This window comes from Heterodontus francisci, chromosome 17 (genome assembly GCF_036365525.1).
Source record: "Heterodontus francisci isolate sHetFra1 chromosome 17, sHetFra1.hap1, whole genome shotgun sequence".
NCBI classification, from domain to species: Eukaryota; Metazoa; Chordata; class Chondrichthyes; order Heterodontiformes; family Heterodontidae; genus Heterodontus; species Heterodontus francisci.
Window position 1 is genome coordinate 22,991,932 of NC_090387.1, and position 16,255 is coordinate 23,008,186.

The 16,255-nt window shown below is 37.4% G+C and overlaps 1 protein-coding gene across 2 annotated transcripts in view; it reads right to left on the minus strand.

Annotated features, from left to right (window-relative positions):
* Positions 1–229: 229 nt before the first annotated feature.
* Positions 230–16,255, minus strand: part of usp10 (ubiquitin specific peptidase 10) — an 83,245-nt gene continuing 67,219 nt past the window's right edge. For both annotated transcript variants that reach the window (XM_068049141.1, XM_068049140.1), the window contains exons 12-14: positions 15,281–15,425; positions 12,368–12,433; positions 230–2,117 (exon numbers count right to left, since the gene is read on the minus strand). In XM_068049141.1, coding sequence (XP_067905242.1) covers positions 1,930–2,117; positions 12,368–12,433; positions 15,281–15,425 — 399 coding nt within the window. In that variant the 3' untranslated portion in view covers positions 230–1,929. The remainder of the gene's footprint in view (positions 2,118–12,367; positions 12,434–15,280; positions 15,426–16,255) is intronic.

Sequence of the window (16,255 nt, forward strand, 5' to 3'; positions counted from 1 at the left end):
TCAGGTTTGATATTAACCACACATTTTAACCAAGAAATGGTTAAAAAAGTTGTAACTGAATTTATTGTAACATTTGCAAGATTAAATGTTCAAATAGCAAGCAACAGATACTGCGCAAATATGGAATTTTTTGTCATTATTCTGATAAATAAAAGCACGTTACATAAATGAGGACTCAAGTAGAAAATAGGGGCAAACTCCTTGGTAAAATAGATTACGCGTTGCAATATTTCATAGTAATAGACTTTTATTCAAGGTAGTTTTTCTGCAAGACAACAAATTAACTCAAGATCAAGTTCACAGAATCTAAAAGCAAATCATTTGGTTACCACGTACGTATAGTTCTTAAAAAGCTCTGAAAATATCTCACATTAAAATGTCAGCCATGTTTGGTCATTTAAGACAGGATTTCAAGGTACTGGGGAAGGTTTTTATTAGGGAATGCACAAGTTAGAGATAAAAAGTTGGGAAAATAAATCTTTGAATACATGAACTAAACAGATCTTCAAGCAAAAATTGCAGATAGCTGTCTATCAATCCCTGGCAACTAAATATGGAAAAAGTTTTTAAAAACAGACCAATCCCCAGCACCGGCTACCCTCCAACCCAACAGAAAACCTGCATCCTCAAAACCAATAACTAAAAGCATTTGCCATCGTCTAATGCCTCGAGTGAAATTTCTTATGGCAGTAATACGAATTCAGTTCATTAAAATGCAGGTGCACTTTAACTCAATCTGTTAGCTCATGAAAAGTATGGCAATAATGATTTGATGGACAACTACTAGCTTACTGGACAGGTAGTAACACTTCATTGACCCAAACAAGCAACAAATTCCACCGTTGTTTGAATAAGTTGGCGAGATCTACATAATAGTTGTGTGGCAATCAATAGTGGAATGAGTTGCCAGTTAACTGCCAGTTTGTAAGAATGTTGCAATAAGCAAAAAAAACCCCACATTTCTTAAGTATAGGAAAATTTCACAAGGAAGTGTTTCGTTTTGTTACAGCCCTGCAGAAGTTGTACAAACAAATAAAAACCAAAAAGTGGTTTGTCTGAATGTCTTTAAATGGGCAACTATCATGGAATTCTATAACTGCAGAGGGTTTTAAAGTTTACCACTTTCTGGCATCAGTACAGGACAAGTTGAAACAGACTGTTCTCAAATCAATGTTCTTTGCACCATTGTGATTGTGTGCCCAATTCAGGCCCCAAACAGTCATTTAAAGAGCTTATAATGAATTTATTAACTGATGGGTGACGAACTCAATTTTCTATAAATATCACTAAATTGTGTACAGCTCCATTTCAACAAATAAAAGAGCAAAACCACAGAGAAAGTAAACAAAGCCAGACTGAACTGTTAATGGAATTATATCAATCATCTTATTTTTATATCAAGTTTCAATTGTGTACACAGAAGCATAATTGCGATCAGAAGTCTTAGTAACTGCAGTAAGGTTACAATCACCCATCTACGCAGACTCAACAGTTCAACCTCAAATGTGGATTTGCATGTTATTTTGTAACGTGCAGTTTTAAGCTTTTTCATTAAGCATTTTTTTTTTTAAACTGTCAGCGTCCTACTGCTACTCACACACGCAAGATTTTCTCATCAAAACACCACAGCATTCAGTACAATGGAACACTTTTCCCTCCCCCACAAACATGGGCTCAAGTGTTACCTATTATCAAAAGCGAAAACATTAGCGACTGATTTGTATGAAGTTAAATGTTATGAAAGATGTCACATATAGACAGAAATCTACAAGATTTGTTGCTGGTGCACATCTCCAGGTTTTTCCCATTTAAACTTTAATCTGAAGTTACTGAGAGTGGATTTGGAACATTGCAATGAGGGAGGGAAGGGTTTATCTGACAGTTGATGCTCTGGGAAGCAAGATGCTAGAGCAACAGAGCAGTGACAGTTCACAGCAGATCAACTCGGCGATAGTACAGGAGGTAGGCTGTACGTTCAGCAGAGGGCTTCACAACTTGGTACTGATTTATCACTTTCACTATCTGGTCATCAATGCGCAGCCAGCCGTTAAGACCAATGTGGAAGACATCTGTAGTGTAATGTCCACCAGTTGCACTGTTTCCATGGTGATAGACAACTGAAAAGAGAAGAAAAATACTGTGGGGCACTGAAAACAAACATATTTAAGTAATATTCTACAATCAATAACAGTCAATATTCCTTAGCTGACATTTTCACAATTTTGTAAGTACATACATGATTTATATATTTTAATATAATGGCTTTAGGATTCTGAAATTTTTTTGTAACAATAAGATTACAAAGATAAGTAAAGACAAGGAAGATCACTCAGCCCATTTAGCTTATGCTTTTATTGAAAAACCTGCAGTCCACTCCCAATTGTGGATCATTTTGTTTCATTAACATCCAGTAACTTACAGGTTCATCTTACATAATACTTTTTATCAACATCTAGATTTTTTTTATAAACATGGTAGATTTAGGAACTAGAGTTCACAATTCCTCGCTAACCTGCAATTTATCAGGTATTTCACAATACAAATGACAGACTGTACTTTATGCACATGTGGTCATAATAATGCATTATCTTTGACCATGCAACTTGCTTAATTGCAACATTAGCTTATACTCTATTACACTATTTACAATCAATGTCCAATACCTTCTCAAATGGTCTCTGGATAAGCAAACTACACAAGTCTGCCCTAAAGTTTTCTTTCCTGTTTCCTACACCCCAAGAAAAAGCGCGCACAGAGATAGCCTGCATTTTGAAAAATCCTAGAAGAGAAGGTGATCTAAATTTACTATCTGAAGTTGCCTTGGCTGAAGTAGAATGCTTCATTGTCACTGGGCCAAGAAGTTCTGATGAGGTTTTAAACAAAGGCCTCATTAGTGACAATAGTCCAGGCACTGGAACCCTTTAAAACAATCTAAACATATTAACATAATATACAGTCCACCATGAACTCGATCAGCTGAATGGTCTCCTTCTGTGCTGTAATGACAATGAGCAACAATCTCTGTAGCTGAACTGTCCAAGCATGTAAACACTTTATTCTGTTTGCAGTCCACCAGTAAAAAAATCAAGACTGGCCAGGTGGGAAATATGAAAAAAATACACCTCCATTGAAATGAAGGAGCATAACAATGATTACACCTTAGACAGCCCAAGTACTTTATTTAGACTAGTAATAGGAGAAATAGATATCTATTTAAATTAAGCTGACTTAAGTTTAAAACAAAGAGAAAGAAACTCTACCAATTTCTCATCAGACACCCGAGGATTTTAGATCAGGTTTGTAGAAGATAAAATTTATCAAACTATTTGCAAGTAAATTCTGTATAGAATTAAAGTCACATATTTTAGTATCATTGCACCCCAGTTTCTGGCAGAAACCCAATCATTGTGGTTTCTAACCAAACAGTTGAGTAGAATCTTCCTTTGTCAGTATATATATATTACCTTGTCAGCTCTCCAAGCCCAAAACATATTTTATTCAAACAAAAACAAACCGCATGTTAAAACTAGTGTGAACAGGTGAATATGGAAATAATTTTTAAAAAGGTTAAAGCAGCATATAAAGATTGAACACTTACTGTACAATGTTTTGTTTTACCAGAGTCTGACTTTTGAATGATAAGTTGCATGCACATTACATGCTGGCTTAAAGCCAACTGCAGCCAGTTTTATAGTTTGTACCCAATCCTCCCCGCCAACCCCCTCAAGATAGACAGCATGCAGCCACTTCACATTATTCATTTTAGAAAGCAAAAATGCCAAAGATATGACATACATATATCATTGCTATTTCAATTCATTGAACTTCATTAAAAAGAACAGTGTCTTTAGTAGGATTATAATTTTATTAGTCTCTGGCTAAAAATATTTTGTTCTTTACATCTTTTTGCAATTTTAAAGCACATCAGATATCAATGAAACAGCTACAATATGTTCAAGGGGCTGCTTTAAAGTACACTCTCTCTTCTTTCCCAGTAGGTGTTTGCACTTAAAAGGAAACAGTGGCTATAACATCTGTCAGTGTCAGGCAAATCCACCCCCACCTGCTAAGACTCAGGCACACATTATTTCACCACATGAACATTAAAACTTAAAATTGCGAGACCATGACAAGAAGGACATTTGCATACTACCAGGAGTGTTGGAACAAAGGGGACCCAGTCATGTCTTCCCCAATACACAGAAGTGGTCAGACCAGTTTTAGTCACATGACTAACTGGCTGTTGCAGAGAATTTGAACTTCCAGCAAAGGATTTGAACTCAGACAAAGCCGTGCGCTCATGGAGTGAAGATTTCTCCTGGAACTGAAGCAAGAATTACCTCCTCTCCTGTCTGCCTGCCTCCATCTCTTCCCCACAGAACTGAATCTTGTGAAGACACGTAAACTCAGAGAAAAATCTCCTACATGAACAAGGTTTACAAAGAATACTGGGCCCCAACAAAACACAAGACCATATCTTCAATCAAGGACTAGTGAGCTCGAGTAACAGTAACAAGATATTGCCTCAAATCCCTCTCTATTACATTTCCTATCTGTATGTGTATATCGCGTGTGCATGCTAGCGTGGGCATGTCGTGTATCCATAGGCATGTACCCTATTAGAGCTTAAGCTTTAAGTTTTAATAAAATTTCATCTTTCTTCTTTAAACCTTAGAAAGCCTATGTGAATTAGTTTCTTTGTTTTATAATTAGAAAACTGAACAAGGATTCACAAAAAGGGGAGCTCAAAACACTCTGTTAAAAGTTAAACCCTGTTACACCAAGACCAGGTAAAGACAGCAACAGACCCCTAGACATATTTCTCACCTGGTTGCAACACACAAACATCCAAACTGAGAGGGTGAAAGGTTAATCAAAGGCTCAGGCATCCTCTCAAATAATTATTGTAAAAATGGAAACTGCAGTTTTAGTACAGATTTAGTAATACAAATCAATGAAAAGCTTCAGGATTGAAATTTTATAGCTCTTGGTCTGCCAACTCTGGTCAGATACCATGAGATCTAGAAAATTAGTTGACTGAGCTTAAAGGAAAGAAATATGCATTCATATAGGTCAGAATTTTGCCACATCTTCAAGATACCCTAAAGCATTTCAGTGAATTGCTTTTTTCTAAGTTATGTACACAAATGTGTTAGCCAATTTACACATGGCAAGGTTCCATAAAAAGCCAACGAGACAATCTATTAAACTGTTTCTGTTCTGTGCATACAATGTGAACTAAAAGCAAACTTGATGTACCAGTGTGTATTTTCAATTTCTTTTGAAGTCATTATGTCACAACTTAAATAGCATGAATGACTTGAGAACTAGGATATCTCATGTCTGTACATTTGTGTGGGGTTGAGCTCAACTGGCAGTCAAACTTTGCCTAAGTTATGCAGCATCTCAACAGATACACTGCAGTCTGCCTAAATTTCCTTTTTAAGTTGATATAAACAATTAAACATTTCACAGAATTCCACCACCTTAAGGGTAATTAGGGACGGGGCAATAAAAAAATGGGAGCCAGCTTGTTAGCATTACCCATGTCCACTTGCAGACAATATACTTGTGTCGGATTACCAGGTTTAAAGTCAGACGTGAAAACACTTCAAAATTATGTGCTAAGTTTTCTAACAAGTTCAATTAAGTTTTTAAAAAATGAAAGTTACTATCGAATAATTTGAAAACCTGCCAAAAACAGCTGCCCACATTTCTAATACGACTACTATATTAGACTGAAATGAGTATTGAACTACCAGGAAGTGGCTAGGGATATTAAAAGGGTAAGAAACTATCATTTGGCACACTATCATTTAAAAGAGTAAGGGTAGTTTAATGGAATGACTATAGAGTGTGATCAAATTTCAACAAGTGGCAGCTGTAGGACAGGAACATGTTTCATGGGTTTGCTTATGTCAGCATTTTACTTTCATGAACACCAAGGACTAAAAATGTTATCCAGCAGTTGAAATCTCTGCAAAGACCAAACAGACCACTGACTAACCCCAGAAGCCAGCAAACCCACTTACAAAGGCATGACAATCCCATAGCAACCAGTGGCTAAGATGACGCACTTGGAGATAGAGTACTGTACTAAACCACAGTACTGTTTTTTTCCGGTGGTTTGACAAGTTTACAGGACATTTTATCCCTTCTTATAAAACTGCAAAAACATTCCATCATTTAAAAGAACTGAAAATGCTAATAGACATTTATTTTTTGTGTAAGGGAAAGCCAATAATTAGAAAGGATCATTAGATTTGTACTAAAATGTACATTATAGCATTACTGAAAAATTATGCACATGGAACTTGCATTTTTACTTAAATAAATTCAGCCAAATGTGAATTTAATGCTAAACTGGTTAGGTCTTGGTTGCAGATTTTTTTGAACCACTACATCAATAGACCATTTTGAAAACACTATAATCACAACGAACTGTGAATCCTTTCTCCCAACACTCAAATAATGTTATATCTAAAAGAGTTTTGAGAAACAACTTTTATTCACTACATAAACTCTTAAGTACTTAATTTAACATTGCAAGGGATAAACCAATTCAAATTTCCTGCAGTACCATCATACAAGGTATTACTGAGGCAGCCTAAGTAAAGTGCTATGATCGATTCCTTGTCTGTGCTGAGCAAGCCTCTGCAGTGGTGCTGATATTGGCTTCATGGCAGAAGAGTGGAACAAAATGACCCTAGTCTAGATCACTATCCAGTGACTCCTGCTAGAATGGTATATGTATGCTTGATGGACAGAGGAGAATCAAGCACTGTATTTCGTGATCAAAGCTTTCTGTTACTCATTGTCTGAGCTCTTGCATACAGAATGCTGACATCAAAACTTGCTAGCACCTAGAAAACTACCCCAGCAGACTCACTCAGCTATAGGACAAAGCAGGAGGGAGTTAATTCAATTATTTATATGTGAAGAGTCTTGAGAAGCATTGGAGATTTAACTTTGTTATGGTATAAAATTAGATTTAGTTTTAATTTGTTTGACAATGTGACAAAGTTACAAGAGAACTTAGTTCTAGAACCTATTTTTAAAATCTAAAGTTTTGATTTATTTTGTCAGGTAATAAAACAGTTATACATAAAACAAAAACCTTGAGCATGCTCCAGTTTCCTTCTTGAAGTTAAAGTGGTGGGGCCAAATATTTCATGGTGCTTTCAGTGTTTTTAAAGTTACATAACACTTTGCATAAGAAAACTTGGACAATCAAAGTGAATATCAACCACCGTTCTGTTGGCTTCCCAGAATAGAAGAGCCCACCCTACTAATCTTCCAGCCTAAATGAATAAAGTGCTCCAGTCAATTCAGTTGGAATCAACTGGCTAGGTGGTGAGGGATTTGGGCTCCATTTAGAACAGAAAGAAAAGTTCAAGAATGGAAGGAATGCTGCCCAAACATAGATTTCAAGTTCCTGGTAACCACTTTCTATTTTACACTTGTAGGACTTGCTATTGACTCTGCATATAGCTTTTCATTTATTCCATAATAGGTGTGTGAACATACGTCAGGATCATCTAATTGGCAGCTTTGAACTTCTAATTGCATCCAACTAAAAATTTACTTCTCGTTCTCTTGATCTAGTATAAAGTTTCCATTCTTCTACTGTGTTTTGCTTTCCTGTGCACAATCTAAACTAGGGTGTCTAGACCATAGTGGTTCACAGGGGAATTCCTGGGGATCCGAGATGTCAGTACTATATTTTTTTTCTATTTGTTAGGTTACTAGATTGTTTGTGTATATTAACCAGAAATGTATTTTTGCAAGGATAGCATGGCTCCTCTTTGACCAGTTAATAGTCTTTTTATTTTGAAAAGTGAAGACAGGAGCACGTTTATACTTGCAGATAGATCCTAGAGTGTCAATATTTGCACTTGGCCCACTCATACAAAAAAGTTTGAAATCCACTGCTGTATGAAGCCAAATGGTACCCAGGGTATAAAACTTGCTTGAACTCATGACAATACAAGTCCTAAATTACGTTGATTAGAAATTGCACAATATCCATAGAAGACATTTATCTCGGGTTCTTGTTTATATTTATGCACCTGCCTGAAGATACTGAAACTTTAACGTAAATTAAGCTTCCAGCATTCAGATGCTTGCGTCTTTAATGGTAAACACCATCTGTATCTCATCTCATCAAGTAAACATGTCTTCACTTGACTACAGATGGAGTCAAGGTCACAGTTGCTTATTTATCCCCAGATGAAACTTCAAGAGTCCATTGCAAGAATAATCTGGTAAAAGTTAATAAGGCTTCATCCTGTTTATTAAAAACCCAACCATTATAATAACCATTCCTTACAAGGTCACAATGCAATTAAAAGTTCACGCATTGTAACAGGCCCTTCGGCCCACTCAGTCTGTGCTGACCATCAACCACCCATTTATACTAATCCTATGTTAATCCCATATTCCCTACCACATCCCCACCTTCCCTCAATTCTCCTACCACCTACCTACACTAGGGGCAATTTACAATGGCCAATTTACCTATTAACCTGCAAGTCTTTGGTTGTGGGAGGGAACCGGAGCTCCAGCGGAAACCCATGCGGTCACAGGGAGAACTTGCAAACTCCGCACAGGCAGTACCCAGAACCGAACCCGGGTCGCTGGAGCTGCGGTGCTAACCACTGCGCCACACCTATCGCATGTTGAAGATTAAGAAATATCAATATACTTCTGCAGAACTCAAGCATTTCTCATTGGGGTATTCTGTTATACAATGTTTGCTGTTGTGAAACTTTCCAATTTGTTTCTGATAATAAAGGAAACTGTCAAGAACCCATGTGAACTAAATTGCCGAGGATGTGAAGACTCTGATCACTAAAAAATTTAAGGCAAGAACAAATCAGAATTTCAATATTTTTAAAAGCTATGTTACATTAGAAAAACAGGAAGAGAAAAAGGATGACGAGCTAGTGGTTTATTTTTCCTAAATTCAATAGGATTGGTTATTATAATGAAGTTTTCATTTGAATAGCTACAGAGACATTCATTTCAGCGTCAGTGCAGTAGACAAAATTAAATACTGTCAGAAAGATTACAAGCTAAGAACTAAAGAAAATAGTCAGCAATGGGACAAAATAAATCCAAAAATATAAGGCAAGTCATGCAAGAATCTACAAATTCTCCACACTACTGACTAATCTGGTAACATATTTTACACGCAAGTGTACACTTAATAAATCCTAACTAGCTGTTAGCGCATATGATTTTCCAAGGGTTCTTGCAGACTGATGAGAAAAATCTCCATTTTCCCACTAACTACTGGTATTAATGTTTTCAACTTAATTAAATCAATAGAATTTTGAAATGCCCCTCAAATGTCTACACACCACTACACCTATTACAAGATGGTTGTTTTAATACAATGTCAGTTTTTTAACAATTCAATACTTATTCAAATCCCAATGGTATGGAAGTCATTTCCTGAGCTCAGAGTACCATCCAGATTCAGCTGTTTGCAATTAGTTTTGTATATCAGCACCAGATCCATATACAGAAAGCAAAAGCTTCCAAACAGCCTGCACATTAATCACAAATGATTAGTTTTAGGGTGACACTGGTCAAACACATTTAATAAGAGTGCAACCTAACTGAACCAATGAAGACTTAATCCCTTTGATCTGCATGCAGATTATTTTTGGAATGCTTGAATTCTCTAAGATATACAAATCTCTTCCTCTACCCTAAATATTTTTCTTCGAATGCACAAACAATATTCCTCTGTTTACATACTTATTTAGTTCCCTATTGAACTATACCTAAAACTGTCTTTTTTTAAAAATTGACAACTGAGAGCCAGAACAGGAATAACAAGGTAATTAAATGATGCTCAACATGGGTTTAAGACTAGTATTTTAAACTTTTAGAGTAATTATGAGGGTATGAAAGCAGAGCTAGCTAAAGTGAACTGGCAAAGTAGATTCAGATAGGTCAATAGAGATGCAGTGACAGATATTTAAGGGGATACACAGAATAGATACATTCCAACAAGAAAGATAAATTCCAAAGTGAGAACCCAGCATCCATTGTTAACTAAAAAATATTATAGTATTAAAATTAAAGAAAAAGCATATAATTGCGCAAAGATAGAACCATAGAAAAATTATAGCACAGAAGGAGGCCATTCAACCTGTCGTGTCCATGACGGCCAAAACAACCGGCCACCCAATCTAATCCCAACTTCCAGCACCTGGTCCATAGCCTTGCCGGTTACAGCACTTCAGGTGCGTGCCCAGGTACCTTTTAAAAGAATTGAGGGTTTCTGCCTCCACCACCGTTCCTGGCAATGAATGCCAGATACCCACCACCCTCTGGGTGAAAAAAAGTTTTTCCTCATGTCCCCTCTAATCCTTCTACCAATCACCTTAAATTTGTGCTCCTTGGTAATTGACCTCTCCGCTAGGGGAAACAGGTCCTTCCCGTCTACTCTATCCAGGCCCGTCATAATTTTGTACACCTCTATTAAGTCAACCCTCAGCCTCCTCTGTTCCAAGGAAAACAACCCTAACCTATCCAATCTTTCCTCATAGCTGCAACTTTCGAGCCCTGGCAACATTCTTGTAAATCTCCTCTGTACTCTCTCCAAAGCAATTATGTCCTTCCTGTAATGTGGTGACCAGAACTGTACGCAATACTCCAACTGTAGCCTAACCAGCGTTTTATACAGTTCCAGCATTACATCCCTGCTTTTGAATTCTATACCTCGGCCAATAAAAGGAAAGCATTCCAGATGCCTTCTTCACCACTCTATCCACCTATCCTCCCACCTGCAGGGACCTGTGGACACGCACTCCAAGGTCTCACTTTTTCTACCCCTCTCAAAATCCTCCCATTTATCGCAGTTTCTATTATTATAAGACGTTACAGCGGGGCATTCAGAAAAAGTTTAAAGGTGGTGAAATTTTTATTAAACAAACTCGAAATCGGTTAACGCCTACGGATACACAACGCACCCAAGCTAGCATGCATACACGAAACACACATGCAGATAGGGACAGAAAGAGAAGAAAAATAAAGTGGAAATGTTTGAGGCAAACTCCGAAGAGGGCTTTTTTGTTACTGTGCTTCGAGTTCGCTGTAGTCCTTGATTGTAGGTAGATCTTGCTTTTCACTGGGGCCCAGTATTCTTCTTCAACCTTGTTCACTGTAGGAGACTCTTCTCTCTTGGGGTTCATGTGTCTTAAGGGGGTTTCAGTTCCATGAGAAAGAGATGGAAGCAGACAGGAGAAGAGGTCTTTTTCAGTCCAGGAGCAAAGAGCTTTCTGCCAGTTCAATCACTGTCTCTACAATTTAAAACTCTCCAAGTTGGCCAGCAGGGTAGTCACATGACTGGTATAACCACTTCTGGCTTTGTGTATTGGGTGGGTCAGGTCCTTTGTTCCAAGCAGTGTCGGTTAATATGCAAAAGTGTCCTTCCAGCCAGGGGCTTGGCAGCCCCTTTTATCAAGCCTACTCTTCTTCCCAACAACAATTTGAAATTTAATGTCCGTGTGATGAAATTAATATGCCTCATTCTTGGCAGGTGGGGGCCTGCATGACAAGCTGCATTTGAATCCTCTACCAGCTAACAACCAAGAAATTTGATAAATTTGGCAACTGACAAAAACTTAACAGTTCCTAAACAAAAATTGCTGGTACAAGAGTAGAACATCAGCATTCCACTTCTTTAAAACCATGCATGCGCACAGAAATCTGCTTATGGTAGGCCAAGAGTTAACATTAAGTACCAAGTATTCATTATTCCTGGAACTCTGTTTTCTATTTAGCTGTTCTTTTACATGTACATTCTAGGAGTTTACTTATTTTTAAAAAAACTTTACAGTACATTGAGTCCGATCTTCCAGGCTTACGATTGAAGCCCTGTTGAGAAGTTTGTAAACATCTATAAAAACACATCTCCCATCGCAAAATAAATTTTGGCAATTACGATTTTTCAAAAAAGCATCCTATATATTTCTCTCAAAAAAGTAGCCTAAACCTGCTTTTTACCCCAGGGGTGGTAAGAGAGTTCTTCATCCTTACCACGGTGTACATTGCATTCTCATAACTACCTTCAGAATTATAAATTAGAACTAAATGTACTCTAGATGAATTATCAGGCGACTGAAATGTCCATGCCTCTGGAAAAACTCAGTCATTATACCTTTGATCAAAATAACATTTTCCACATGTATGCATGGAATTTGACAACACCAAGACAAGTAACAGTGAATTTGGTATGTGGTGTTGCAAGTTCCAAACTAATTTAACTCCCAAAGATTAATGTTTAAATTTCTAGTTACTTTTGCATTGATTGCTACAAATTTTAAAAAAGCATTTTTAATAACTTACATACCTGCAAAGAGCCTATAGGTTCTTTGGACTTTGAAAATCTTACCCTTCACACCAGGAGAAAGGAGATCTAAAAGAAAAGCAACAGCTTTAGTCAAATGATAGTTTATTAGACTGGCCAGGTTCGTCATAGCCAAATTTTAACATATTCAAAGTACAGAGACAATATGGGAAGTGCCGATGGCGAAGGGGTACGCACTGTGAAGGAGTAGATTCAGCTGAATACACATCAAAACCCTAACGTATGCACAGTACTCATTCTTGAAAGCTCTCAGTATTTTGCATTAAGGCATTGCTGTGAAGTCAACACCCAGTTGGCACCAACCCCTTCTCAAAGGAGGGTCAACAAAAATATACAATGAAGGAGCTGATGTGTCTTACCTCAATAAAGTCTCATCAATTTGCAGTGGGTCAAAACTAACCTGTCGTTACTCCTCAAGTTAATTAATCAAAAATGTGAAACACTGAAAATGTATAAACCTCAAAGACGACACGCTTGGACATTTGAAAAAGACAAGAAAGAGGGCCGCAAATCTCCTTTAGTGAGAGCATTAGGGGCAGATTACAAAAGCATATTCAATGCACGATGGTAAAGTATTATAAATGCGAAGTGTTTACTCTTGTGTCCCCCATGCTTGATTTGAAACAAATAGAAAATTAAAATGGAAACTAAAGGGCTCCTTTAGAAGAATTCAAGGGACACATCTAAAATGAATGCTTTGCCAGAAGGAAGCAAGGGATCCTCTCTTAGTCTATGCACTAGCTAGGATAGTGTTTCCTTTCAAGTACTTCATACACATGCATACAAAATGGCTATAGACGCAATGTCCCTGATCTAAAGCTTTAAATCTGCTTTGTGCAAACAACTATCCCTTGGGCTGTATCGAGAAGCCTTTCAAACAATATTTCAATGGCACTTTTATTACTAACTGAACAGTGAGATGGAGATTTCTTTAATATATTTATACCTCCCTCTGCTTGCACCCCAATTTTAGGCATGAGCAGACTGACAACTCAATTGTGATTTAGCTTTTGTATTACCCATTTGTGCTCAGTTGCTATTTAAATCTGATACCAAGGTTGTGGATCTATGTGGTATTTTCAACTTGCCTTGGTTTCTGGTTGACCAGGGTTGGGTTTTGTTGGCTCCAACAGGAAACTCTTGATACTGCTCCCCAAGATGCCAGAGTGTTTTAACCCAAATCAGCTTCTTTTACAGTTAAAATTAGTGAAGAATGTAAATGCTCTATTTTGTATTTTGAAATTAACTATAGTCTAAAATCCTGATTAGGTAAAACTTATGGCAACTGGAACCTACAACACTGATAAAATGCCAGAACAAAAATCTGAGCAATTATTACAGGAAACCCGTAACGGTACTTTGATTTCAGAACAAACTATTCTTACACTCCATCATCCTGGGAATTAAAACTTACTCAACTAATACCTTATGCAAAGCAATTCTCTTTACTCTGATTAATACAAGTTTGCGCAGTGGATCATTAATGACGATTCTCAAAATGACTGGATCTAGAATTTTCCCACCATGTTGAATGGGAGAATTCATTCAATGTTTCAAATAATTGAGCAATGCCCTGATCACAACGTCAACTGTTGCTCAGTGGTAGCACTTTCGCCTGAGTCAAAAGGTTATGGATTCAACTCCCAATCTTGAGACTCAAGCAGAGAATCAAGTCTGACACTTCAGTGAAGTACAGAGGGTATGCTGCACTGATGTAGGGGCCATTTTTCAGATGAGATGTTAAATCAAGACCCTGTCAGTTCCACAGCTGGACACTGAAGAACCCACAGCACTATTCAAAGCTGCGCATGGGGAACTTTCCAAGTGGTCTGGCCATTATCTATCCCTCGAATGACACCTAAATAGATGATCTGTTAATTTATTTCACTGCTGTTTGTCAGAGCTTGCTGTGTTTAAATTAGCTGCTATGTTTCCTTTATTACAACAATGACAACACTTAAAGTACTTAATTGGCAGTAAAGCACTTTGGGATGTCCCAAGGTTATGAAAGGCGCTATATAAATGCAAATCTTTATTTCTACCCCACTTGTCCCTTATGAGTTGCCTTTCATCCAGGTAGATAAAAAAATTCCTTTTTCTGCTAACTTACTGCTGAACACTCATTCCAGTTCTTCTCAACTGACTGCCAATCCTTACCAGCACTTTGCATCTTAACCTAAATGCCAGTGGAACTATTGTATCTTTCACTTAATTTCTCTACAGACATGAATGACACTACATCAATATGAATTCTTCCATTCACTGTGGTCTGCAATGCTGCTTTTCTTCCTCTCCCAAGTGGTTCATTTCTATATACCTTTAGCCAGGTGTTTGCAGAGAGGGTGAAGAAGAAAGAAAGTGGTTCCCAATTCTGTGACTTTTAAGTGACAATTGAAGCAAGATACAAATGAAAGGGTGATTGACGGGTATTGATTTTTTTTTTAAATAAAGGATGATCCAGATAGATTGCATGTTCTTTTTTGGTACTGTATTTTTCTATGCTTAGTTTGGTTTACTGCATGGAGGATTCAAATAAATGCAATCTAAGTTTACAGAGTGCACATTGAACTGAACTTTGCCAGAGCCAAGTACCAAAAAGAAAACATGCACTTTAAGAGGAGAAAATAAATTACACAGGGGGTCACCTCAGGCCACGAATATGTACCACTGGCTCAGAGTAACATTGACAGAACCTTAGATCTGTCTACCCTCTCTCCCACAAAACTGCATGGCATTGGGGAATCAAAGCAGGGAAAAGGCAAAAGTGAGGGAATCCTGCTGTATATGTTAAATGGCTGCACAGAGATCAGATTTCAGCATACAAAGACTAAAAAGATACAACATTCAGTGCAGCAATCAATTCACCATCATTATTTACAAATAAGCTACACTTACCTTTGCTTATTTCAAGGTCAATGGGGTAATCAATATTCTTGATCAGTTTCTGGCATCCTCCAGTCTTTTCATAAATGAAGCGTTTAAGATGCAAGACAAGAACAGGAGGCAATTCTTCTAAGGTAACACGACGACAAATCTCAACCTGGAACAGCAAGTGGAAATTAGTTTCAAGCCTTGCAATATTTGAGAATGTTTACTGGTTTCATGGATAAATTAGCCATCATTGTGACTTTGAAAAAAAAAAATCCACAAAGTACTAAATCATACACTACTTTTTATTAGGAAACTAGAGCAATTTATTTTCCTTACTGTAGAGTTTACTTAATATTGAGTTCTTATGGCAACCTATAAAAGTTGTGCTTCTCCAAAAATTCCCAACACATTTTTACTTCATTAGTTCAAAACACTGAAGGGAGTAACAGCGTGTAATAAATGGATGATTTGTCATTAGCCACAAATTGTATACAATTCCCAAGGCATTAACATCTGCTCGCATTTACTCAGAACTCTTCCAACTACACCTGAATAATCGAGGAGATGCAGCACTTCTGCCAAAGGAAAAAAAACTTAAGAACCTCAAGATAAATCCACAAAGCTGCTCTTACACCACTCCCAACATTGAATCCCAAATGGCAGTCAGAAACTAGACAGCAGAATGGCACCCTTTGGATCAAGATATTACTATAATTTTACACATATGCACAGCTGGCATGAAACCTTAGCTGCTGGCAGTGCAACCTGAAAAAAGTTAAGTTGCACAGAATTCTCTCACCATTGATTTCAATGGTTGGAAAAATCATGGGCAACATATGCCCAAGAACAAGACTAACCGCCTCTATTGCGTGCAGGATCAAAAATGGGTTGCAAATGGTGGGGGAAAGATAGCTGTTAAACCAGGGCATAGAAGAAAATTAAGAGACCCCAGCTTCACTTGACAAGTGCACTTGAGTCTACATGCACTTCCCATCTACA